Source organism: Perca fluviatilis, chromosome 1, assembly GCF_010015445.1.
Source record: "Perca fluviatilis chromosome 1, GENO_Pfluv_1.0, whole genome shotgun sequence".
In the NCBI taxonomy this organism is placed as follows: Eukaryota; Metazoa; Chordata; class Actinopteri; order Perciformes; family Percidae; genus Perca; species Perca fluviatilis.
Genome location: NC_053112.1, coordinates 3,460,710 through 3,487,748, shown reverse-complemented (window position 1 = coordinate 3,487,748; position 27,039 = coordinate 3,460,710). Strand labels below are relative to the sequence as shown.

The 27,039-nt window shown below is 40.4% G+C and overlaps 1 protein-coding gene and 1 long non-coding RNA gene across 2 annotated transcripts; one reads left to right on the top strand and one right to left on the bottom strand.

The window, feature by feature from the left end:
* Nucleotides 1–9,232: 9,232 nt before the first annotated feature.
* LOC120555387 lies at nt 9,233–19,602 on the bottom strand. Its single transcript, XM_039794054.1, has 8 exons — nt 19,497–19,602; nt 17,554–17,618; nt 16,928–17,211; nt 16,543–16,706; nt 16,083–16,365; nt 14,727–14,890; nt 14,266–14,548; nt 9,233–9,415 (listed from the first exon to the last, which is right to left on the bottom strand). The coding sequence occupies exons 3-8, from the start codon at nt 17,134–17,136 to the stop codon at nt 9,262–9,264; spliced, it is 1,257 nt and encodes a 418-aa protein (XP_039649988.1). The 5' UTR covers nt 17,137–17,211; nt 17,554–17,618; nt 19,497–19,602; the 3' UTR covers nt 9,233–9,261.
* A 3,340-nt stretch (nt 19,603–22,942) lies between these two features.
* On the top strand, nt 22,943–24,288 carry LOC120565864. The gene is made up of 3 exons (XR_005640299.1): nt 22,943–22,972; nt 23,908–23,954; nt 24,234–24,288. It is a non-coding gene; the product is annotated as an uncharacterized LOC120565864 (long non-coding RNA).
* Nucleotides 24,289–27,039: the final 2,751 nt, after the last annotated feature.

Here is a 27,039-nt window from a genome sequence, read left to right as displayed (position 1 = left end):
AAGAGGACTTTCTAACAGTTCCACATGTTGTCACATGTTGTCACATGACTTATGACATCATAGTTCAAATTATCGACTAATCCTTTGCAAATCTGCGTCACATTATTCGGAGGGTTATACAAATAAAATACAAAACAAATCCAATAACCCCTCTAGGAGGAAGTCGAAAATGTTTGCTTAAAATAAATGAAAACCGCACAAAGCTAATGAGAGCAATTTGGAAACATGTCCGAAATGATGTGAGCAATGTAGGTAAATAAAACCGTGAATACGAGAGAAGTTTTATTCCCTTCATACATTAGGTGGAAGCTATGAAGCTCACTATTAAAGCATGAACCCGCAGCTGAATATTCTCGCAACGTTCACAGGTTTTGATGCTTTTGTTGAATTATGTGAGTTTTCGTGTAGGGGTGTCAACAATGAATTAAGGGTGTCAAAAATGTGTTCAAAGGCTGAAAGTAATTGGGAGCGCTGTAGAGCCAACATGCTGCAGCCAAAGCCCAATTGTGACATCAAATCTGAATAATTAATTATTTGAATATGGATGTCAAATATTATAAGTTTGTGTGCATCCTAAAGACCTTTTCTGGATATGGAATTAACACCCGACCACCCATCAAACGCGGGTGAATTTTGCAATTGGCGGGTAACTGTCAATCTACCTGCCACATTGGCAGGTAGCCAATGAGAATTGAGTGATTCAGACGCGTAACTATCGGTAAGCAAGGTATGCGGTTGCTTACGGGCCTGGTCCAATCAGGGGCCCGCATCACTGGAAGAGATTGATTGACAGCCGGGGCTCCCTATCGCATTTTTATTACTCGCACAATCCCAGCAATCCCACGTGCAGCCACTGACTAAGCTGGAGGGAAAACTGGTCAAATTAATTTCCTTGTTTCTGTTATGAAGACGAGACGTGTGACTCAAACATCTCACATTTACCAACAAAACGTCCAGCGAAAGACCGTGCACAACATTTCAGACCGTCCTGCCAACCTGTTCACATTTTAACATCAATGTACGCTGGAACGAAAAAGCTGAATGAAAGCTGAAAGCTGTTTCCATCCTGCTGGCTCTCTGCAGCGGGCGGGGCTGTTGCTCTGTTTCCACCGCGACTGACGCGCGCACACACAAACACACACACACACACACACACACAATCACACACGGTGGATGCAGGAAAAAACGCAGATGAGACCTACAGGATGACCTAAATTGAGGACAGCTACGCTCGTTATTGTAAGTGTAATGATAAGTTAAAGTCTAATATGAAACTGTATGAATGTGAGTCCCAGCCCAGGATAGGAAATTAAATAACAATGTAAAGATCAACAAGCCACTGACACATATGTTCATATTTGATTAATTCAATAAATTATTATTTTGTGTCTTAAATCCACCAGCCGTTTTCATATTATACCAACATCATCATCCTGAGCCTTTTTGGTAAGGTTCCTAGAAAATCTCAGCCCAGAGTAATTAATTAATAGTACTAATTATTATTCAGCCCCAAAACAAGTTTCCTTTTTATTTATTTTTTTTATCTTTAAGAACTATAAAAAAAAAAAACTCCTGTGTTATGGTCCACATTCACCAGTGTTTTTGTTGTTGTGGTGCACGTAGACTACTCCTGATTTTGTCAGTCCTCTCATCTCTTATATGCTGTGGCCTAACGAGCCAACACCAGACCCCTATGCAGGATTATCAAGGCTGGCCCCCTACTAGAGCACGTGATGACGGCGCAATGTCCACGAGTAGGCTACCATGAATAGGACTGGACAGGATCATAGAGACACAGCAAGTCCTGTTTTTCACCTGCGTCTTTTTGAATCAACATTTTTCCAGATTGGTCTGTTTTGCGCCAAGACATTTGGCCGGTTTTGTGTGTCTTTGGCTTAGAAACGTAATCTTTATCTGGCAACACTGCTTGTAGCTCTAATCCTACATTTCCCATGAACACTTTGTCATGTAGAGTCATACCACCGTTGGCTACGTGCCTAGCGTGCATGGTATCGATTACGAGCTAAACCAGAGGAGCTTGGCTGGTGGAAAATCTGATTGGCTGGGAACTTTAAAAATCTACTAGCCGTGTTGGCTGGTGATCAAAAAAGTTAATTTAAAGCCCTGATTTCATCCCAACCCTGGCGTGTGCTTGGGAGCGCTATGGAGCCCGCTGGCCAAGCCCGACCTCAAACACTGCAGAACTGCACTTCTGACATGTATTGCAAGTTTTAAGCATCCCAAGTTCCTCAGAAATGTAAAAAATAATAATCTCTACAAAAACAATATCTTTTAGTGACAGGGACCGTTGAGCTCCTCATTGTTTGTGTAAAGAGAAACAAGTGTGATGACTGTTGTCTTAAAGGTATTGTGGAGGATTTTCCTTTTCCGGGTGGATCATCAAGACTATTGGTCCTCCTAGTTGTCAATCATTCTGGTGCTATGTTTACGTAAGGCCGTCATACGTGCTCGTCCCTAGGGTAGTTTTCGCTTTCTGCGCATGAATACTTTCAGGTGTATATGTGTGGTGAGCATAGGTAGTGAGCTACGGTTTCAGCCATTCATTGAAGCTCGCCGTTCTCACCGTGTTTTTTCAAACTGTCTGAGGGTCGCAAGAGAAAAAGTGTCTAGGAATTGTATGACAAGAAGAGAAAGGCCTCTGAAGAAAGAAACAAGACCGGAGTGTTTTTGGGATAATGTTTCACACGCTGGCGTGCGCTAAAAGCACAGGCTGGGCTCTCCACTGATGCCTCAGTCGCCAAGTTTCTACTCTACAGGTAAAGTTTGGCTATTTGGAGAAATCCGTTTAAAATCACTGCTAGTAAAAGTTGATGTACGCTATGATTAGCGATGCTAGCCCTGGCACAAGTCACGCACCGCGCAGACACAGTAAACATCTCCATTTGTGAAAAAGTGCAAATCTTCTTTGGGAAAGTAGCTTGTATGAGCCATGCCGACAGCAACTTGTAAACAGAGCACTCTCGTGCACACGTTTAATAGGCGTTCCCTCTCGGGAGCAGGCAGAGTGCTGCGCATGTGCATTTTTTCAAAAAGTGGAGAGGGTTCTTTTCTAAAATTTCGGGATAATCCTCCACTATACCTTTAAGTAAATCACATGATGGTGAAGTTAGGGTTGTGGGTTTCGGTTATATTTCCTGTTTTATTTTGTTAACTCTTGCTCTGTGTTTCGATTGATTCCTGTTTCCCTATTTGTTCTGTTTATCCTGAACTCATCTTGTATGTTTGGCTTGGTTTACTTCCTGTATTATTTTGTAGTGCTTGGTTTAGCTTTGTTTCCTGTTTGAGTCTGATTCATCCCTAATACGTTTCACCTGTTGCCCCCCTCCCTGCTCGTTTGGCCCTGTGTTTAATGCCCTCTGTTCTGTTCAGTCCTTGTCATGTCATCATTGTTGTTGAGGGTACCTGCTTGTTCCTGTTTTCTACGTATCCCTTTGGTTTGGACCTTTTGATGCCATAGTGGAGTCCAGTTACTACTTTTGGGATTTTTACCTTGTTTGGATTCTTAAAGACTCACATAAAACTGGATTATTTTCTGTTATAATGAATTCTACACCTGCATCTGCCCTATCGTGTTGTGCACTGGGTCCAGAATCCTTTTCCTGCCTCAGCACTCGGCCAGCCCTGACAGAAGTGTTTCAACTTTCATCGAGCTGTGCACAAACATGCCCATTAAAGTGGGGCGGCAAGCTGAAGCGCTACTCTGATAAAACAGCACAGGATATGTCCACATCCTGTTGTGTAAACCAGATTTATTCTAATAAAGATCTGCTTACTCTACATTTCCTCCAGCTGCTTCACATTAAAAAAAACTTCCACCGGTTCTCTGGTGGAAAGCTTTTATTGTGAAACAGCCAGAGAGGAAGTAGTGTGTAGGAGGCGATCAGTAACCAGTTCCTGAAGTCCTGAGACCTGACACAGAGAGACTGTTTAAAGCTGTTAAAGTGGTCTACTGTATAGTGGGCCTGCAGACAAACAGCCAGAGTTATATTGTTACACATTTCACTAGTAATTAAAAGAGAGGAACTTCCTTCCTGAGTAGAGGTGAAGTTTAGTGTTAATCCTGGTTGTAGAAAGTGTAAATGTGACCAGCTGTACTCCCCAGTGTTTGGCAGACTCTGCTGTGTTGTTGAGGAAGACCTGATGAAGTCACTTTGAGAGAAACAGAGTCTTGTCTCGACTGCAGCGTGGCTGACTCTCTGACTAACTTAACTTTCATTTCTGGAGTGGGACGTTGGAGCTCTCCTCTTTCCAGTGTGGCTCCGCCTCTTACTGCAGCTCTGTGGTTTGATTGGTTCCCTCCCTCTCATGTGAAGTACCAGGATGTTGTCTGGTTGATATGGAGCAATGGTCGTGCTATAACTAATAATTTATTATGTGTGTTGGAACGTTAATGTGCCTCAGCTTTATTTTAACCAGAAGAGTTTAGTTTATCGTTTATTGGACACAAAGAGAGAGACGTCACGCACATCTGTCACATCTGCAACATCTGCAACGTTGCATCAAATCGTACAAAAGATATAATATGTATCATCAACAAGACAATCAGAATATCAAGAAATAAAATCTATACTTACAATTAACTATAGGTCTTTTCACACATTGAATATGTAACATTGGGGAGTTAAAAATATCAAAGATAAAGAGAGTTACTTCTACTGTTTGCTCTCATGTTATATGTAAAGTGTTTTGATGAATTCATTCATTCATCCACACAGTTTACATGAATGAAGATTATAAAAAAAAGATTTTTTTAAACATCTGCCTTTGTAGCAGCAATATAGTATTTTATATTGTTATAGAAGTGATAATGTAATGTGTAAAATAAGAATGTTTTAGATATGTTACTATAGTTCTGACCTGTTTCTGTTATTTAGTCTACCCTCATTGATATTAGTTTGATTTACTGTAGTATGTTGTATTAGACGTCATTAGTTTTAGCAGGTGTACCTAATAAACTGGCAACTGAGTTTATTTCTCAAAAGAGGAACACATGTGAGATAATTCTACTTCTACCAGTTCACCAGATTTCTTTGTTTCAGGGATTTTTTCAGAAATAAACTTCTGTGTTAAAACAAGATGAGAATCAAGAAAATGAGACTTCCAGAAAGTTCTTGAAACCAGTAGATGTCCTCTTCATAAACTGGTGAAGATGGAGGAGATGGGGTCTCCTCCTGAAGGAAAACATATGTGAGGTTGTTGGTTGGGTCCTCGTCCATCATGAGTGATTATTCTGTACATGACCGACCGTGTGTTCACTCTCATGTATCAGGAGTGGTTGGTGCTCAGCGTGGCAGCAGTACGGTAACTTTGTCTCATCATTCCTTTGTGTTGTGATCCATCTAGTGGTCGTTCTGTGTCACAACACCAGGTAGTGGTCTACATGGAGGCCTGCTGCTGCTGCTGCTGTGTAGCAGGGAGTCATGGAGACGTGCTCCGACATGAGGAAGGCCGTCAGCTCTCAAGAAATGTTCAGAGTCTAAATGAATACCCTGCACTTATCAATTAATGTTGTTTGACTCTTTCAGAGAGATTATACAACATTTGTTGTCAGTATTGAAATGTGGCTTTAAACAATAATGTCAACTTACAACATAGAAAACTAAAGTTATTGTTATTGTCAGACGTTACCCACAAGAAGAAGCTCTGCAGAACAACTGTAGATGAAAACAGGAAACAGGTCTTAGGTGCTATGGCAGGCCGTTTTAACATTTAGTCGAACCACACCCCTATCTGTAATTACATTTTAGATACTTATAGAATTTCTCCTAGCATTTCCTCCAGCTGCTTCACATTAAAAGCCTCCCACTGGTTATCTGGGGGAAAACGTTTATTGTGAAACAGCCAGAGGAAACGGAGGAAGCAGTGTGTAGGACACAATCAGGCAACAGGGGGCGTTTCTCAATCTGTGTTCTTCTATTGACTTGTGTTGTTATGTCCCTGTGAAACGTCATCTCGTGTTGCCAAAGTACTGTCCCAATACATAAGTTCGCATTTCACCAAGAACAGTTAAGATTCCCGGAAATGTTCTTGACACTCGAGGATGCATTGGTTGGTAACATCAAAGAATTTCTAATAAGGGAAGAAGTTCCACTCTCTCGTTACTTCCGGCTTCTGAACTGGTTGCAGTTCCACCAGAGTTCCATATAGGGGGCGCTCACAGGCCAGTGCAGAATGAATAGGACTCTATGGAGCTATACCCCTAAAAATCCACTTTTCTCAGGATATAATTTTTCGTCTAGTAGTTAGGGCCCGAGCGCTGACAGCGGCGAAGGCCCTGTTGAAACTGAAGGAATTATTATTCTTTTTCCCGGCAAATGAATTGCCTTTTTGAGGGGCTTAACATATTCAAAAACTCACCAAAATTGGCGGTCGCATCAAGTCTGGTGAAAATTTACGTATTTTAAGGGATTTCGGGAATAGGCATACAAAAAAAGCTCGCTAGCGCCCCCTAGAAAGTTAAAGAAATTGAGCCCCTGCAGTACGTTTAACGTAGACTCACGAAACTACACATATGTAACATGTCAAGTTACATGAAAAGTTAAAGATGAAAAGTTATTAAAAGAAAAACTTATATAGGGCATGGCCTTGGTGGGGAGGACATTTTGTGCGTTTTTCCATCAAAACAGGAAGTGGGTGTAACTCAAGTGTACATTGTCCAACTGGCTCGAAAGTTTTCATGATTCATAAGAGTCAATATTGACTATATTGGAGAGTTGCATGTAAATACTCTCAAATATTGTTTATATATAATGACTATTCTTATAATGTTTCTGCAAGGTATTATCCCATTATGTTCATTTTTTGTACAGTAAAAAAACATTATTAAACAGGAATTTACTGTAAATAGATTATATAATCATAAAATAAACGCCTAAAGGAGGGTATTGGAAAGTCTTCTGACGTAATTTTTGTGTGTTTTACATCCAGAAATCTGTACTTTTACAGGGAGGTCTTGTGGATGGATTGGATACTCTTGTGAATTTACCAAAGAAAACCGTATGAAAACAGCAGTTTTCATTTAAATTATGTAATTTTAAGGTATTTCTGCAATATTTCTTGTTTCGATAAAGATTTATACATTTGTTTAACCCTTGTGTTGTCCTTCGGGTCCCAGTGACCCGAAGGACAACACAAGGATTATGTACTTCCGTTTACTTTGTTGAGAATTGCTCTCTAAACAAGGGTTAATACAGCACCTTAGTTCTTGTTTGTACAGCATTTTGGTCAGCTTAAACTGTGTTTAAATGTGTTCTAGAAATAAACTTTACTTACTTACTTTACAAGAAACAGGGTTTAGAGAGCAATTCTCAACAAAGTAAAGGGAAGTACATAATCCTTGTGTGGTCCTTCGGGTCACTGGGACCCGAAGGACCACACAAGGGTTAACATTCTAGAAATGTTTTTAACAAGATTTTTCTTTTAATTCTACAATAGTCAGACTGTAAAAATACAGAAAATATCTGTGTTTAAAAAAAAATAAAAATAATGTAAGGTTTTGGCAACTTTGCTGCCAGACTTTTGTCGCAGAAGTTTCTGTTTCAGCTGGAGTGTTTTTCAAAAGCTCAAGATAAAACAAATAAAGACTATTTGAGAAAGAAACCAAAGTTTGGTCTTTGAGAATTTATTTATATTTGCAAATATAGGAACACAGTTCCTCAAGCACAAAAGCACAGTGGGAAAGTGTCTTCTGCCAACCTTAGAACACAGCACATCTTATACAGTATAGCAAAAACAGTCAGAGCCACCCCTCCTCTAGGCATCTTTAGCAAGAACAAATATTTAACGCTGAGAAACCTGAGGCCATTTTTACAATTCCTTTTCCGTCTGGTTTTATTTTCTAAAAAAGCTTGTAAATCATCAACCCTGTTGTCTATAGTCAATCAATGTACATCATTTTTTTCAGGAAAAACTGGGCTATTAGAATATTTGTGCTGTAGTGAGGTCAATTGAATGTAAAAAAAGGTTGTATGACCTTAAAGACAAATAAAACGGAAAATGAATCTCAGATATTTATTGATATCACACACAGAACAATAAAAGCTAAGCCAATCTCCTGTCTAAATCAGTTCCCATATGTCTTGTGTGTCAAACTGTGAAGAAATAAACATATCTCATACAGTTGACAAAATATATACTTTTTTTTTATAAAATGTCTAGACGCTTTTGCCAATAATCAAAATAATAATGTCAAATGTATTGATATCACACACACAGCAATGCTACACAAGCATTTGTGTTGTCTAGTTCTCCTATATATTTGGAGTCATCCAGTGCAAAAATAAACATAATGAACATTATAACTAATATAAATGACAAACTATTTCTGACTAACATTTCTTCAAAAAAAAGGCCCAAATGTATCCCAAATATCTAAACAGTGACGCCATTCTTCTCTGTAGAACGGTCATAGACCGTAGTTATCTTTCTTTTTCACTTTACTCTTTGTTCTCGCTCAGATTTCCTACAGTCAGTGAACTATCTGACGGACTTGCATTCCCATTGGTTGAAAAACGTCAACAAACTCGCAAAGCATCATGGGAGATTTATACTAGACGGTAAGAGCCGGTAGCACAGAGCTAGCGGCAGAAATGACCGAAAACGTGATAAATTATGGACATCGAGTGGATAAATCTTGGATGTAAGCGTTTGGATTTATTGCTGAACTACTCCGAAAAGATACTCCGGTCACATATATGGATATAAAACCTTCTGTAAAGGTTACAAAGACACCAAAGACACCCCTGTAATGGCTAACTCGTTAGCTTTTAGCTGGAAAAAACGGTAAGAAGATCGATAAAACTTTCATTAAATAATCTAAATATTAACCAGAGGTGCCCGTGTGATGTCGTGGATGATCCCGTAGGGCTCTATTAACCTAAACACCATAAACAGTTTGGAATCTCTTCACACTCTCCCTTTTGCCCCTGTTTTAAGAACAAGGTCACAACACCTGCTTATCTCCGCTGCTAGGGAGAGGAAAAATGTGTCTGAGAGACAGAGTACAGAGTTTGTGATTGTTTTATGATTGACCTTATCGGCTAAAAACAGAAGGCTAAACACAAAAGGCTAAACAGGAGACCTCAGAAACAAATGGCTCCAAGCTTGTTACGGTTTCAGCTGTTCCACATGGAGAATCTAATTTTAACACAAAATGTAAAAGAATATAAAAGGATCATGTTTAAAGGTAATTTTGCCATTACACTTTTTACTGTTTTTTTTTACGATTTGTTTTATTTTTTTTTACAGTGCTGAAGGCTGACCAGTGACTTCCACCTCACACAGTGTCAGGTATTCTTGTCTTCCAGGAATCACAATGTTTACATAACGACCTTCCATTTCATAACACACAAAGGTTTTGGAGGCCCCAGCTGCGATAGACGAGATAACAGCACATCTGCAAACAATAAATTAAAACAGAATTAAGAGTAAAACTGATTTACCAGACATAGACTATCCATACATCTTACCACTAGTAATAATTTAGATACTGATCATGCTATTAAAATGTTGCTTTCTATTAAGGAATAATGTAGATATCCAGTGCACTAATTTCCTGACTGCTGTTTCTTGCCTGTCCACATTCGGTATTAAAAGCTGCCACTCGGTACAACCTTCGTTGTGGTCCTTATTATTGACAAAGTTACTACATATTTTTGCCGACAAGGCGAACTGGAAGTGTTTTTACATTCTGTTTTGTTTTTTGCGTTAGCTAAATTACAGTGCTAGCTAGTCAATGTTAGGCAGCTAGTTTCATGAGTGAAAGCAGTGAAGAGGAGCATCTGGAGGAGACATGCGGAGCGACTGTAGGGCAGCGGCAAGAACAAGGAGGAGAGCCTTGCATGAAGATGGCTACGTTTGGGACTATCGGTGAATTTGTGGAGGGGGACGAGGACTGGTCAGAGTATGTGGAAAGGTTGGGACACTTTTTCGCTGCTAATGGAATTACAGAGGCATAAACAGCACTCTATTCTCCTGAATGTGTGTAAGACTTATAAGCTGAAAAGGAACTTAGCCACACCAAGGAAACCGGGGGAAATGCCATACGATGAATTTGTCAAGTTTGTTGGGAACCACCACAACCCAAAGCCATCGATAATAGTCCAATGTTTCAAATTTCACAGCTTTAACATTTTCGGAAGTCAGGTCAGTCTGTAGCTAACTTTGTTGCAGAATTGCGGCAGCTGTCAGAACATTGTGATTTTGGGACAGTCTTAGATGACATGCTCCGTGACAGATTAGTATGCAGCATTAATAATGACGCCATTCAGCGCCGCTTGCTGGGGGAAACTCTGCCACTGACTTTCAAGAGAGCCCTAGAAATTTCGCAAGGGATGGAGATGGCTGCAAATAATGCCAAAGACATTCAAAAGGGTCAGGCAGGATCGCAGTCGGTGGCTGTACATCACAAGAGAGAGGTTTTAAAACCAGCAAAGAAAGTAGAGTGTTTTAGGTGTAGAGGGGCGCACTATGCAAATGACTGCAAATTTTAAGACACTGTCTGTCATGCCTGCAATAAAAAAGGACAATTAGCAAAAATGTTCAGGGGTGTTAAAAATAAGGCTAAGGATGAAAAAGGGAAACCCCGGCAGGCTCAAGCACCCACACATCACGTCGAAGAAGATGAAGGAGATTCAGCCTGTGCATTCAACAAGTTTGGTGTGGACACAAACGAGGAACCGCTTATGCCCTATTATGCAACAGTGACTGTTGAAGGAATGGACATTAAGTTTGAAATTGATTCTGGAGCTATGGCATCGGTCATCAGTGAGGAGACCTACAGGAGGACGTGGGGAGACAAGCCACCTCCTATTGAGCCTTCAACATTCAGATTAAGGACATACACAGGTCAGGCCATACCTCATTTGGGAGTGTTACATGTGAACGTTTCAACAGGAGCTCAAAAGGCTGAAGGTAGACTTGTGATAGCCAAGGGAAGTGGGCCCAGTCTTTTGGGTCGTGATTGGCTTCGCAAAATTAAGCTGAATTGGCATGAGATCAAGTATGCTCACACTACAGAGGACATTTTGCAGCAGTACAGTGATGTGTTCAGAGAGGAACTGGGCACACTTAAAGGAGTGACTGTGAAGCTCCATGTTGATCCAGATGCAGTGCAACGGTTCTAAGCCCAGAGTGGTGCCCTATGCAATGAAAAGCAAAGTAGATGAGGAGCTGGAACGCTAACAGGTGCTGGGCATTGTGGAGCCTGTCCAGTTCTCAAGGTGGGCAGCGCCCATCTTTCCTGTTCTGAAGCCAGATGGAACCGCAAAGATCCGTGGGGACTATAAACTTACCGTGAATCAGGTTTCAAAGCTGGAAGAGTACCTGTTGCCATGGGTGGACAACCTGTTTGCAACGTTAGCTGGAGGTAAGCTGTTCACAAAGCTGGATATGAGTCACGCTTACCAGCAGCTACTGTTAGATAAAGAATCCAAACAGTACGTCACAATAAATACACACAAAGGATTATTCAAGTACAATTGCCTCGTATTCGGAGTGGCATCCAGCCCGGCCATTTTCCGAAGGACAATGGGCACTCTGTTACAAGGGATTCCATATGTAGCCGCATATTTAGATGACATTCAAATTACGGGGGACTAGGCACCTTGAAAACTTAGAGCAGGTGCTCAAAAGACTCTGAGACACAGGGCTGTGCCTGAAACGGGAAAAGTGTGTGTTTATGGCACCAAGTGTGACCTACCTGGGACATCACAGCAGGGGGCTCCGTCCAGTGGAGGAGGGCAGTGAGCGCTATCAAGGAGGCTCCAAGCCCCAAGAACGTCACTGAGCTCCGCTCATTCCTGGGTATGGTGAATTACTATGGAAAGGTAGGTAGCAAAGGTGCTAGCCCCACTTTACAAGCTGCTGCACAATTTAAAAATGTGGCAGTGGTGTGCAGAGCAGGAAAAAGCATTTAAAGAAATGAAAGAACTCCTCCAGTCAGCAAAACTGCTCGTTCACTATGATCCAGACAAAGAGATTGTTCTCTCATGTGATGCCTCACCCTATGGAGTGGGGGCAGTCCTCTCACATGTCATGGAAGACGGCTCAGAGAAACCCATTGGATTTGCTTCAAGGACGCTGACGGCTGCAGAAAAAGGTTACTCTCAGTTAGACAAAGAAGGTCTAGCCATTGTTTTTGCAGTAAAGCATTTCCATCAGTACCTATATGGGCGTGTTTTCAAGATCTACACCGACCATAAACCACTGATGAGCCTGTTCAGTGAAACGCGCTGCATTCCGCCGCTAGCGTCAGCCAGAATCCAGCGGTGGGCACTCCTCTTGTCAGCCTACCAGTACACTATAGTGTACAGAGCGGGGAAGGACAATGCAAACGCGGTTGTGTTGAGTCATCTGCCATTGTCAGAGACACCTGTCTCGACATATCTGCCTCCAGAGACTGTCTTTTCATTGGAAAAATTGTCACAGGCACCTGTTAAGGCAGGCCAAATCAAGCAGTGGACAGAGAGAGACCCAGTGCTGTCCAAAGTAAAGACTTATCTGTTGCAGGGCTGGCCCAAGGTGGTTGACAGTTAAGAACTGAAACCATACGCTAAACGCAAGACAGAACTCAGCCTACAGGATGGCTGCATTTTCTGGGGGTCGAGGGTAGTTGTACCTCCCCCAGGTCGTTCACTGATTGTGGAAGAAATGCACAAGACCCATCCAGGAGTATCAAGAATGAAAAGCCTGGCAAGGTCCTATGTCTGGTTGCCAAAGATGGATTTAGACCTGGAGAACAAGGTAAAGTCATGCACACAATGTCAGTCTAATCTGCACATGTTGCCACCAGCCCATTTGCATCCCTGGGAGTGGCCAGATCACCCCTGGTCTAGACTACATCTGGACTTTGCTGGCCCGTTCATGGGGCAAATGTTTCTCATAATGGTGGATGCCCACTCCAAGTGGATAGACGCTCAAATCATGAACAACGTAACAGCACCCATAACCATAGACAAGCTCAGACAAGTGTTCGCAATCCACGGGTTGCTGACACAGTGGTCACGGATAATGGTCCAACATTCACCAGCGAGTTGTTTGGTGCGTTTATGGAACGGAATGGAATCTGTCACGTTCGTACGGCTCCTTTCCACCCGGCCTCAAATGGATTAGCGGAGCAAGCTGTCCAGACGGTGAAGGAGGGTCTGAAGTGAATGAAAGGTGACTCTCTAAGCATAAGGCTTTCAAGTTTCCTGTTTAAATACCGCCTTATGCCACAGACTACTACTGCACGTACTCTAGCAGAGATGTTGATGGGGCGTAGGCCTAAGTCAAGGTTGGACCTGCTGCGTCCAGACATAAAGGCCACAGTGCTGAGAAAGCAGGAAAGGCAGAAGGAGGGTCATGATAAACAGGCAAGAGAGAGACAGCTGAAACCTGGTGTCTATATCAGAAATTTCATCAACAACCCTACTCAGAAATGGCTACCTGGAGCTATCCTGACGCAGAGAGATCCACTCTCATTTGTTGTTAAACTGAGTGATGGGCGAGTGTTCCCCAGACATCAGGACCACATCCGCCTGCATCATGATACAGGCCCAGAGATCGTCAGCACTCAGTTTCCCCTGGGGAGCCAGACTACTGTGAGACCATCACCAGAGGAAAGGTCACAGGGAGAAGAGTCTTTGCCCCCTAGAGAGGACGGACAGTTGATCATGGACACACAGAACCCTCTTGTGACCCCAGTGCCTGAACCACCCAAAACACCTACACCAGCTCTGCCCGTTGCAGCACCGGAGATAGTGCGCAGGTCACAGCATGCTCAGAAACCTCCAGACAGACTGAATGTTTAAGTACTCAGTTGATGTGTTAAATTGAATGGAATGTGCATATGCTAGGTGGTAAGTATATATGCCAAACAGTAATGTTTTGTTTTGAAAAGGTATAATGGGTTAAGGTGCAAAGTTGAAGGTAATGACACTAAATTAGTTTAATTTCCCAAGTTTATTTACATCAGGGGAATGTTAGAATTTAGTGGGGGAAGAGTGTTGTAACGCTTAAGATGTTAGTGTTCTTTCATGCCACTAGGTGGAGCTCTCGTAATTATGTGGCACTAGTTTCAGTACTCCCTCACTACTGTGTGTTAAGGAATGTGTACATGCTAGAAGAGAATGCTAGTTCTGGGCTCTAGAAGACTGGTCCTTATTATTGACCAAGTTACTACAATATCCAGTGCACTAATGTCCTGTAACTTACACAACCAATGGTAAATATTCAAATCTTATATAAAACAGAAAGTGCTGTTACCTGGGATTATCGTTGCCATTGTCTTCGAGGGAATTTCCAATGCGGATCTCAGCCCCATTGATTCTTTCGTGGACAGCATCTCCTCTGTTGGTGATGGTGACAGTGTTGATTTTATATGTCTTCAGGAGGTCCAGTCTCCACCATGGTTTAAAATCATTTAGTGTGTGGCTACAGGATCGCTGTGCCCAGACGCTAGCACGATGTCCATCAATGGCCAATTCAGGGATGCCAATGTCAAAGACAGAGGACTGAATCACAGTTCCAAGTTGAGCAATATTAGGACCTAGACAAAGTTATGAAATGTGTCATTAGAGATAGTTTGAGGAAGCCACAGATTATAACATGTGTTGATCTGACCAAATTTGCCTCCCAAGAACAGCCAGTCAGCATATTTGATTGAACTTTGAATGTGACTGTCTGCTCAAAGTCATCTATTGGTCATGTTATATGGTATAAATTACCAGTTGTAGCAGTGTTTACTGAAGGCTGACCAGTGACTTCCACCTCACACAGTGTCAGGTATTCTTGTCTTCCAGGAATCACAATGTTTACATAACGACCTTCCATTTCATTACACACAAAGGTTTTGGAGGCCCCAGCTGCGATAGACGAGATAACAGCACATCTGCAAACAATAAATTAAAACAGAATTAAGAGTTTAACTGATTTACCAGACATAGACTATCCATACATCTTACCACTAGTAATAATTTAGATACTGATCATGCTATTAAAATGTTGCTTTCTATTAGGGAATAATCAGTGGCGGTTTTTGGTAATCATAAAACAAGCTATATATATATATATATATATATATATATATATATATATATATATATATATATATATATGGCGTTAGTAGTTTTAGGAGTTGGTATACATATTCAGGGGAGCAAGGACAGGTACAGCTTTATCAATACTAGTGAAACAGTTGTACAGTTTTATTCCCAACTTGTATATATTTTAAATGATTTGTTCTTATATTTTATCCTATTATTATTTCATGTATATTATATCCTATTATTTCATTTATATTCTGTGTGTGCTGTGTGTCTGATATTGTGCTGCTGCAACACTGGTATTTCCCATTTTTTTTGGGATCAATATCTATCTATCTATCTATCTATCTATCTATCTATCTATCTATCTATCTATCTATATATCTATCTATCTATCTATCTATCTATCATCTTATGTGGTGGGCCGGTCTGGGCCAAAATGCCAGGGCTGATTTCTGGTCCCAGTTCGTCCCTGTCAGTCACTGTGGCTCGAGCAGAGAGGAGCTTTTCCAAACTAAAGTTGATCAAGTCATACCTGAGGTCAGCTATGTCCCAGGAATGGATCACTGGCCTCGCCGTCATCAATATCAATCACTCAGTAGGGGAGCAGATTTCATACGATGACATCATTGATGATTTTGCATCAAGGAAGGCCAGAAAGGTCAGGTTTTAGTTGTAGTTTCGGTTTTCTGTTTTCTGTTTTCTGTTCTCTGTTCTTAGTGCTATAGTGTAATAATTAGATTATCTTTAGTGTGTTTTCACATTTGTGTGATGAAGGATTTGTGCTAATTCGAATATTTATTCTATATTGTATCTTTTGGCAAAGTTGGAGGTAGAGATTCTGCATCTAAAAAAATAAATGTGTGTGTGTGTGTGTGTGTGTGTGTGGGGGGCGCTCAGAGGGGGTCTCGCCCAGGGCGTCATTCAATGTAGAACCGCCCCTGGGAATAATGTAGATATCCAGTGCACTAATTTCCTGTAACTTACATAACCAATGGTAAATATTCAAATCTTATATAAAACAGAAAGTGCTGTTACCTGGGATTATCGTTGCCATTGTCATTGAGGGAATTTCCAATGCGGATCTCAGCCCCATTGATTCTTTCGTGGACAGCATCTCTTCTGTTGGTGATGGTGACAGTGTTGATTTTATATGTCTTCAGGAGATCCAGTCTCCACCATGGTTTAAAATCATTTAGTGTGTGGCTACAGGATCCCTGTGCCCAGACGCTAGCACGATTTCCATCAATGGCCAATTCAGGGACGCCAATGTCAAAGACGGAGGACTGCATCACAGTTCCAAGTTGAGCAATATTAGGACCTAGACAAAGTTATGAAATGTGTCATTAGAGATAGTTTGAGGACGCCACAGATTATAACATGTGTTGATCTGACCAAATTTGCCCCCAAGAACAGCCAGTCAGCATATTTGATTGAACTTTGAATGTGACTGTCTGCTCAAAGTCATCTATTGGTCATGTTATATGGTATAAATTACCAGTTGTAGCAGTGTTTACTGAAGGCTGACCAGTGACTTCCACCTCACACAGTGTCAGGTATTCTTGTCTTCCAGGAATCACAATGTTTACATAACGACCTTCCATTTCATTACACACAAAGGTTTTGGAGGCCCCAGCTGCGATAGACGAGATAACAGCACATCTACAAACAATAAATTAAAACAGAATTAAGAGTAAAACTGATTTACCAGACATAGACTATCCATACATTTTACCACTAGTAATAATTTAGATACTGATCATGCTATTAAAATGTTGCTTTCTATTAGGGAATAATGTAGATATCCAGTACACTAATGTCCTGTAACTTACACAACCAATGGTAAATATTCAAATCTTATATAAAACAGAAAGTGCTGTTACCTGGGATTATCGTTGCCATTGTCTTCGAGGGAATTTCCAATGCGGATCTCAGCCCCATTGATTCTTTCGTGGACAGCATCTCTTCTGTTGGTGATGGTGACAGTGTTGATTTTATATGTCTTCAGGAGGTCCACTCTCCACCATGGTTTAAAATCATTTAGTGTGTGGCTACAGGATCCCTGTGCCCAGACGCTAGCACGAATTTCCATCAATGGCCAATTCAGGGATGCCAATGTCAAAGACGGAGGACTGCATCACAGTTCCAAGTTGAGCAATATTAGAATCTGGACAAAGATAAATATATAATAACATATATAACATATAAAATGTTTGATTAAAGATAGTTTGAGGAAGCCACAGATTATAACATGTGTTGATTTCACCAAAGCTGCCAAAGAACAGGCAGTCATCATATTTTTACTTTTACTATAACTTTGTAAGGCATTTATTGGAAACATTACATGGTACAAATCATGATTTGGAGCAGTGTTTAGTTATGGAATGTGATTTAGAAAGATAGATTGAGAAAGGCACACATTTTAAAGATGCCTATTACATACTAAACAATTGAAATTATTGGGGAATAGTCAATCATTTAATTGAACAAATTGAAAGAATAATCTCACCAGATTGGCCACTTGTCTGTCCTAGAACAGCCAACAGCACAAAAAACACGACTGGAGTCATCATCCTGTGGAGCAAGTTCACACTCATATAATATTTTTCAACCTTAAAGATCCTGGACTCAACATGCAGAACAATAATTTAGCAGTAAACACATAGTTGCTATAAAACATAGAGAGTACTGGCATTCTGAACAGAGAATGAAGTCACACTTGTTCTGTGTGTGTTGTAATCAGAGCTTCTCTTTTTTATGTATTGGTAGCTTGTCCAGCCACATATGCATGTTGGTGGATTTAAGTGCATGTGAGTTGCTCCCTTTGGCATCAGTATTTGAGGACATTGAGACAGGGACGGCCTGGGGCTAAAAAACAGCCCTGGACTTTCTCCCAAATAGGCCCATTATCCGGCCATTCGCCCCTAGCCGTGCGCAACAGACACTAGCCAGGATGTCCTGATACTATGCCACAATACTGTAGCCTATCACACAAGGTATTCACAGCAGGTAACATTTCAAAACCAATGATCATAATTGGGGTTGTGTTTATTAGCCATTGGTACCATCTTTACAACTAAACACTCTCTGTAGAGACAGGTGTTTAGGCTTTTGCTGAGGGTGGTAAGCAAAATATTGTTCCAGGCTGTAACTATCTGACTTGGGCCATCTGAAATATTGTAGAGCATCCCGGGACATCCTGGCACTTCCCTGCACACTCCCTGTCATCTTTTATGCTGCAACTATCTTCAACCTGAATAAAAAAATTATTTTAAAGATAGGTTATTAGCTATTATTGATATAATATGTGTTGCTTTGTGTTAAAGAATTAGCATTGAATAACCTATTTAATATTTTGTCAATGTCTTATTACACTTTTGATTCATATTAAGGCTGTGAAATGATGAAAATGACTAGGTCCTATCAATGATGCAAATATTAAAGACAAGTAAAAACTGCACTGATGGAAGACAGACAGAAAGTGCAAGCTAGGATTTTTATGATAAACTTTTGGTTAAATTTGGTAAATTATTTTGCCCCCTTCCCTCTTTGTTAGCACGTTTAGAGTGGTACCAATGCATGCCTGATGTTTTCCCGTTTAATTTAATACCATAATCTTCATCCTAGCAGCAAAACTGAGCTCACTACAACCTCTCATATAACAAAGTGAAATTGCGGTCAACCCGCGATTCATTTCTAATGCGTTTCAAATTAACCTAAAAGAAATTATTAAACACGTTAAGTTTGACAGCACTAAATGGTATGATCATTTTCATAATCATGATGCACACTCACGTTGAGCTGACTATGCAATTTCGCTAAGATAGGGATAAAGGCAGCCTATTATAATGTGCCCTGCTCCTGGCACTCAGTACCTCTTGCTGATGTGAAATTAACTCTGCTGTCCCTCATCATGATCAGGCTGTGGATTGGTGATAGCTAGACTAGTAGGCTTACTCTTCTTCCTCAGTTTTTTTACATGTAGCATGTACGGTAAATTATTGTATTAGTGCCCCCCTGCTGTTGGCTGTTATTTTTCGCTTTATTAGACTTTTTTTGTGGACTTTTCCCCAAACGCACAGATTGTCAGTCCATCCCTGCATGGGGATGAGAACGGCTGTTGAAAATGTTAGCCTTTCCCTTTGGGTTAATTTCCCACTAATTGAGAAACGTTCTTTTTCTCTGGCTGACTGCAGAAATGTATATCTTCTGGAAGCTTGTTTTTATCAATATCAGGAATGTCGAGGATCATCTCACAAAACTCTTTACCCTAGCTCTGATGCACATTCAGACCTTCAGATAAAAAAAAATATTTTTTAATAGTAATGTTTATTACCTTTTCATTACCAAACATTAATGTAAAGTGATTCTAGATTTAGTTTTACTGACAAAATTGCAAATGTAAAATAAAAGGAAGAATAAAGTTGATCAGTAATTCTACCAAAGACCTACCTTAAATCTCTTGATCGCACTGGAAGCTGTGATATGCATGTCTGCATTGAGAGCAAGTCTTTTTATACTTTTTGGCCAAGCATGACTAACAACTGTCAGATTAATAAATATCCAGACCAAATATCCTGGTGTTGTTTTTTTACCTTTCAAAGGTCAATGTTCCTGCATGACCACGTGATTTTGAGGGCACACACTGTGTTTGCTCAAATAAAAGACAAAGTTTGTGGGAGGAAGTAGAGACAATGTCCGACTATAGTACATGACTTCTGGTGCAAGGCATATGAGAAGAGATATATCTGTTACAGGTTAAATATAATGCAATAAATGTAAATTAAAAAATGTAAACCAAGATTTCTAAATGCAACAAATTTAGCTTGTTCTCATGAACCATATGTACATATAGCTACGAAAAGTAGCACTGTAATTTGTAAGCATTCCATGTTTTGTTTTTGCTGTTTGCACCACAATGCTGCTACATAATGCTGTGGACCGGGTAGGGAGGAGGTTGGGGTGGATGTGTGGGTCATAAAACACAGCATTTTCAAGGTGCAGAGAAGAACTTAAAGTGATGGTTCGGAGTAATTCACCCTAGGGTCCTTTGCACCATGACCTCGAGCCAAACACCCCCCCAGAAGCTTTTTTCACCTGGGTCTAACATTGGACGAGTTAGCGTTATCAGCTGAATAGCTTAGCGCAGGGGCTAACGGATCCAGGTTTGTATCTCGTAAGTTACCCCACTAATAATGCCCCAAATGATACCAAACTTCTACACTAATACTCGCTTATAAAAAGGGGTGTTTGGCTTGAGGTCGTGGTGCAAAGGACCCTAGGGTGAAATTACTCCGAACCATCACTTTAACTGTAATGTCTGCTAAACGACATGCAGCGTAAACTAGGGCTACACGATATTTTGTTTCATCGTCTACATTGCGATGTGCGCATGCGCGATAGTCACATCGCAGGACATTGCAATGTTGACACTAACACTTTTTTGCTGCTTGATAGAAAAGTAAACTTTCACCGTTCACCTTTTACATGGTCGTTACCGGCTGACCCTTCCCCTTTAAGACAGGTGGTCATGTGACGTAGCGTTAGTCCGACTGGATTGTTATGGGAGGTGAGGCTCTCCCGTGTGTACAAAAGTAACGTAAGCGGCAGCTGCCATGGACACAGTGATGCTAATACTTTTCCATGGGTAGTCAGTGTTTTATGTACGCTGCAAAGACAAACTAAATCACCCCATTAATGCAACATAATCCCGACATCTCCCGGCCATTTTTCACCGCGGAAAGCTGCTACCAGCCAGGCTAAAGCTAATATAGTCTAAAGCTAACATAGTGTGTCCCAACTAACGTTATTGTTCGGAGCTGTGACACTGGAAACGTAACACTAATCTACAACAGCAGTCTGTTTCTGATATAACATCATTTACACTGATTGAAGTGCTCTTGGATACACAGTTTGTTGCAAGAGTGTGACATGCAGGCTCTGCATGCACAGCAAACAAACAATCATGATCAATTTTAATCAGTTTATCAAACAACCAAAGCAGGCCCGCTAGTCAACCACAACCTGACATTTAGAGGAAGCAACATGCATGCATCATTAATATCATTCACTGTAGCCTGGATTGATATTATATGAATACAACGGTGTCATGTCAGTCAACTAGTGTATTTCTTACTAATGTCCCTCTCCAAAATCACTTCAGAAGAGTAGTCACAGTGCTTACTTGTTTTGTTTTTTGTAAAGCATTAAGGTTCAACAAAGACTTTTAAAAAAAAATTTAAATTTAAATTTAAATTTTCTTTGTAGATGCACTCCCCTACAAAATCGCCCCAGTAGTTGAGAATGATTTAGCATTTCTAAATAGGGCTATTTATGTCCTCTTGTAAAAAATATTATTTTTTTCATATCGCAAAAAAAAAATATTGCAATGTAAAATTTTTCCAATATCGTGCAGGCCTAGCGTAAACCACTCACAGACACATTTTATCAGGTGAACTGAACTACCAGCTGCCGCTGATAGGACAGAGCTGTGATGGAGCTCTGAAGCCGTTGTCACAGAGCTCTGTAGCTGCTGAAAACAACCAGCAACTGCCGCTCGGAGTCCCGGAGCTCTGTAGCTGGCTTCACGTCAGGGACTGAGTACCCAGGGCCCTCTTGTGAGGAGGGCCCAAAAAGATACTAGAATGAATAGCTGTGGATGCGGGGAGGGGCCCATAGAAAATGCCTTTCTACAGGGCCCAGAATTTTGTGCTACGCCCCTGCTTCACGTGATCAGTCGGTGGCCGCCTAGTTTTGTAGGACTATTCTCAGAATTCTGACTTTAAATTCAGAGCTCAAATACAATTTTCACATGTAGCCCTAATCCTTTCTGTAGTGTAGAAATGTATATCTTCTGGAAGTTTGTTTTTGAAATTATTTTTTTACTTAGTTATGATTATTACCTTGTCATTACAAAGCTGTAATGTAAGGGGATACCTGATTTGTTTCATTTGTACTGACAAAATTTGTATATGGAAAAGGAAGAATAAAGTTGATCAGCAATTCTACCAAAGACCTATCTGCAAGCTTTCCAACGCACTGGTAGCAGCTGTGATTTTCACAGAATCCACGTGCACGTGACAGCATGTGTGCATATGTTCTCGCATATTAGTCTAACATGTGTGTCTGAGTGGCAGCAGGTCCGAGTAGCGTGAGTTTTCCTGTGTTGTATGATCGGCACATGAATACAAGAAAGGAACTTCTGGTACTACAGAAGATCACACTGTAAACCCGAACGTTCAAAGTAATTAAATAGATTAAGTAGTGTATACTCAAAGTTTTAGAACAAGTTCTACTAACTTAATTTTGTCAAGTTGGTGTAACATGTTCTTCCTTTTTGAGTATTGTTAACTAATATTTTTTGATTAAATGGAACTATTTTGTGTATAAGTAAGCATAACTTAAAAACATAACTTAAGTACAATGTAATAGAATTGAGTAATAACATACTAAGAATGATAAAGTCCTGTTATTTCTATTGTTTAAAATAGGGATGATTTAAAAATAAACTGAATTTATATAGCACATGTTAAAATACAATAAAATCTCAAAGTGCTTTACCAAATAAGTAAAATCGATCATAATAAATAAATTGCAATAGGAAATGGTCTGAAATGCATTAGACATTAGTGGAGGACAAAATGTTTTTATTTTATTTATTTTTTGCTTCATCAGTTTAATGTAGCCTATATATTCTTTTTATTTTTATTTAAGCAGCTGCAGGGATAATTTTGTATGGAGAGTTAATCTCTGATTCAACCCGCGAAGCAGAAGGTGGCGTTAATTTGCACACTACACTGATTCCTTACCGCTCTTTGGAAAAACACAGAAGAAGAAAAGTTTGAACAACGCAGCAAAGCGGGAAGCAGCAGACAGTAGGGTTGCAGAAACTACCTACGGCAGCAGCAATCAGGCTCACTGGACTTACTGTAAGTTTTGAATGTTAATATTCATTCGCTTTTACTTCTTTTATACATTTTGTATGTGTTTGTCTCAGAGAGCGTAGACCTTCTCCAAGCCCCGCCCTTCACTGGCTTATCACGGGAGTCTTGTAGGGATTGGCAACTTGTCAGATATAGGTTAGCTGCTAAAGAGCTAGCTAGCCACTTAGCGTAGCGACCACTAACGTTACCAGAGACTATTTAGAAGGACTTTGGACGTTACGCCACTCCAGCAGCACAACTAGCGACCTAGCTACCACTAACCGACTCCCGGAAGAAATTTGACGACGGATGAATCTAGTAATCGCAAGCTCATTCCCCGCTTAAAGGTGGTGTTAGAAAATTAGTTGTTAGTAGAAGCACTAACAGACACCTCGTATGCGATAGTTAGTTTTTGTTGCTGGAAACTTTCAATAGTGCACAAAAGAGCATAAACGCCTCAAACTGAGTTCCTACACTGCAAGTCCGCGCTCTGGTCTAGTTATTGGGGTTTTGGGGGGGGTGTTTTAAATTCTGTGTGAGCAGACTGTCTGAGACACGGAGATTGCTGTTAACAGAACGAGTCAACTGCCCGTGCCTGCCTACTGTTGCCTCGGTTTTTAAAACAAACGACCCTGCTGGAGGCAAGCTGCTTTTCATGACAAAGATGAATAAAGTAAAACCCTTAACAGTAAAGCTTTGGTTTGTAGAAATGGTATTATTGTTGATTAACCATGCACTAAGGTTCAAGTGTGGCTGCTTTTCTTTACAGTAATGTTAATTTTGCTTGATGGCTTTAGTAACTTGACACTTATGGGGATTAAATGAAAAGATCATTAACAGGGAACATTTATAAATGGAAGTATTTATAATTTGACACTCTTTGAATCTTTTAATTGTTCAGTTTCAGATCAGTTTATGCCTTTGCATCTTCGCTGTTCCAGTTTCAAGAAGTTAAGGAAGATAACTGGAGATGTGATAACGATACCAGGTAATCCAATGAATGTGAATTCTTCTATCACCCCCTCCCCGCCCTCTAAATACCAATAACTTGAATTGTTTTTGTTTTTCTCAGACAAGGTTTTAGTGTGGTAACCCCAAATCATACGGACTCCCACATACACACATCATTGTTTTTTCTACTTGCCTGTTTGATCAAAATAAAGTGTTTGCCGGTATTTAAGTCAACAAATAATGAATGTGTTCTGTTCACGAATACTACTAATCATATTTTACTTAACTTTGTATTTGCTTGCAAAAATTGTTGAAGAAGACTGAGAAGAAACTGACCCTCATTAGAAAGATGATGGAGACCACATTTCCCCACGCGACAGACCATAGTGATGTCCTGCCCACCAGTGAACGACCTCATGGATCTCTGGCTTGCTCTTAAAATAGAGTCTGAGGTAATATGGATCAGCTCTCTCTTTTAAAGTGAAAATTGTGATTCTTACTCATTTCGCTGATATTTTTGCTTTATGAATGTGTGCAAGATTCTTCAAATTGAACTGTTTTTTAATAAGTGTTGTTGCTGTATTCTCCTCTGGCTGTTATTTCTATGTAGTTGTATGCAGAGTTCCGAGCGGTCAAATCAGAACCTGCCCAACACGTACGCAATGCTGAGCTTGACCGCTATCTTCCTCGACTGATGACCTTATTCAGACGGAAGGCATCAAAAACTGGGAAGACAGCAGATGCTCTGGCTGAAATTTTAAAAATCCATGATGAACAGGTAAATAGATTTTTACACATTTCATAGGTTGAACCAGTAGAACATTGAACAGGTTCAATGATTGAAATGAGCTTTTGACTTTTGCAATTAGTCCACTTTGTTTGCCATTTGTCTGATTGCATTAAAGATGTTAACAGGTTATTTGTGGACATATGTTCTGTTTGGACTGTTTAAAATCAGCTTTATGTAAACTCTTCAGTATATGCAATTCTGTTTTATCTGAATAGGAAATCCATGACATACACAACCGCGCACTCACTGTTCTCCACGTCCTTCCTGTGTATCTGCGTGAGGACGTCTCTGGATGTTTAAGAACCTGCACAGTGAGTCTCCTTAAGTCACTAACAGATTCTGCTGTGTATTATCTAACCCGGAATACTAACATTTTATTCAATGTTCAGTAAAACATTTTCTTGTAAATGTCCTTGGTTTCAGTCAGCACTTAGATTCTCTGGTATTTTGGCTGATTCATGTGTGCAGAACATGGATCTTATGTTTTTCAACTCTACCATGAGACCCAGATCTCTTTTGTAAAAGTGGTATTGGATTTCAATGGGACTTGGTTAAGGAAAGACAAATTATGTCATCTGTTCTGTTCCATGTGTTAGTTTGTGATTAGTATATCTTTTTTCATTCATTCAGGATGAGTCTGATGAGCCAGAGCTTGATGGTGTTGCAGTGGGTTATTACTTTCATCGGTGACCATGACGCAAGTCCAGTTCACTACCACCCTGTGAGAATCACTGTCGTCATTGAAAGTGATGCCGTGGTCAGCCTTCCCAGACTTGGCGATGCCTTCCTGGTAATCTGTGGAGTGATCTATGCACTACACCTCAGCTATCCCAAAGCACTGACCAACACTTTTGAATTCACTCAAAAGATTTAACTTGGTCTAGAAAGTGGTAAACTATCCCCGAGGTTGCAGACCCTCAAGAATGAATTAATGATGTAGAAACTCATCTGAAAAAAAGGCTGCAGGGTAAAGCATTATAAAAGGCTAGTTCAAAGTTATCTCCTTTTGTCTAAATAATGCCTCAAAAAGTTACTGCACTACTGCAGGTGTTCAGCCAATAGGCCCAAACTACTCAATATGCCTTTGTTCTTATTAATATAATGCAAAAGTAACGCTAATGTTTTGTATGTTTTAATGTTTTTCTTAACCATTGTGGGCTGCGCAAGATGACTCACATTTCACTGTGCATTTGATATGGTTTGTAAAACATTTACATTTTAGAGTTTTAAGTGAAAATGTTCTTAAACTCTATAGAATATTTGAAATTTCATCCAAATTGCTGCCCTGTCGCCTTACTCAGGAATTAGCAAGGAAGCCAAAAGCAGTGTTTTTTCTTTTATAGCTGTAACGAACGATAACTTCATTTTGGTATTATTGTTTTTGATTACTCCGATTATTTTCCTGACTATCTGATTAGTTGTCTGGTCAATATCAGAAATGTGTGATAAATATTTATTTCCTAGGGCCTTAAAGAAACATGCCTACCGTATTTTCCGGACTATAAGTCGCTCCGGAGTATAAGTCGCATCAGTCAAAAAAGCGTCATGAAGAGGAAAAAAAATATATAAATCGCGACCGGACTATAAGTCGCATTTATTTAGAAATGTATTTCACAAAATCCAAAACTACACAATAGCACACAGAACAACAGGCTGAATACGGTAGGTGTCCGGTATGTTAACGTAACACATTAACAGTTATTAAACTATACAATAGCACACAGAACAACTACCAGGGGTGCCGACGTAGCGAGCTAACTGCACCGTGACAAGCCTCTCCCAGCAGCACGTTGTTCAAGCACCCATGTGTGACTCGTTCCTCCAGCTCTGGCCATCTTGCTTTCAGCCCGGGACAGCCGATTAGCTTTCTTTGATTTCTTCATTGCATAAGAGTCACCTTTTCGCCAGTCCTTCACAAGTTTCTCCCTTGTTTCAAACTTTCTTTCTGCTGCTCGATTACCGTTTTCGGCTGCATATTTTACTACCTGCAGTTTATCTCTTTTCTCTTTCTCAGTTGTCTTTAGGAGCAGCATTCTAGTTGTCACAAGCATAGAGCGCCCTCTTGCGGCTGTAGATGGTAATGTGTTCAGTATGAATTAACATTTAAAAACATGTTAAATTATATATATTTTGATATACAAGTCGCACAAGTCACAGGACCAGCCAAAGTAGGAAAAAAAGTGCGAATTTTAAGTCCGGAAAATACGGTACTTATTGGGATTTATTCACAGTATCCCCCAGAGTTAGATAAGTCCATACATACGCTTCTCATCTCTGTGCGTGTCGTATCTCTGTCTGACGCACCCATGCCTAGCTTAGCACAGATCCTGGA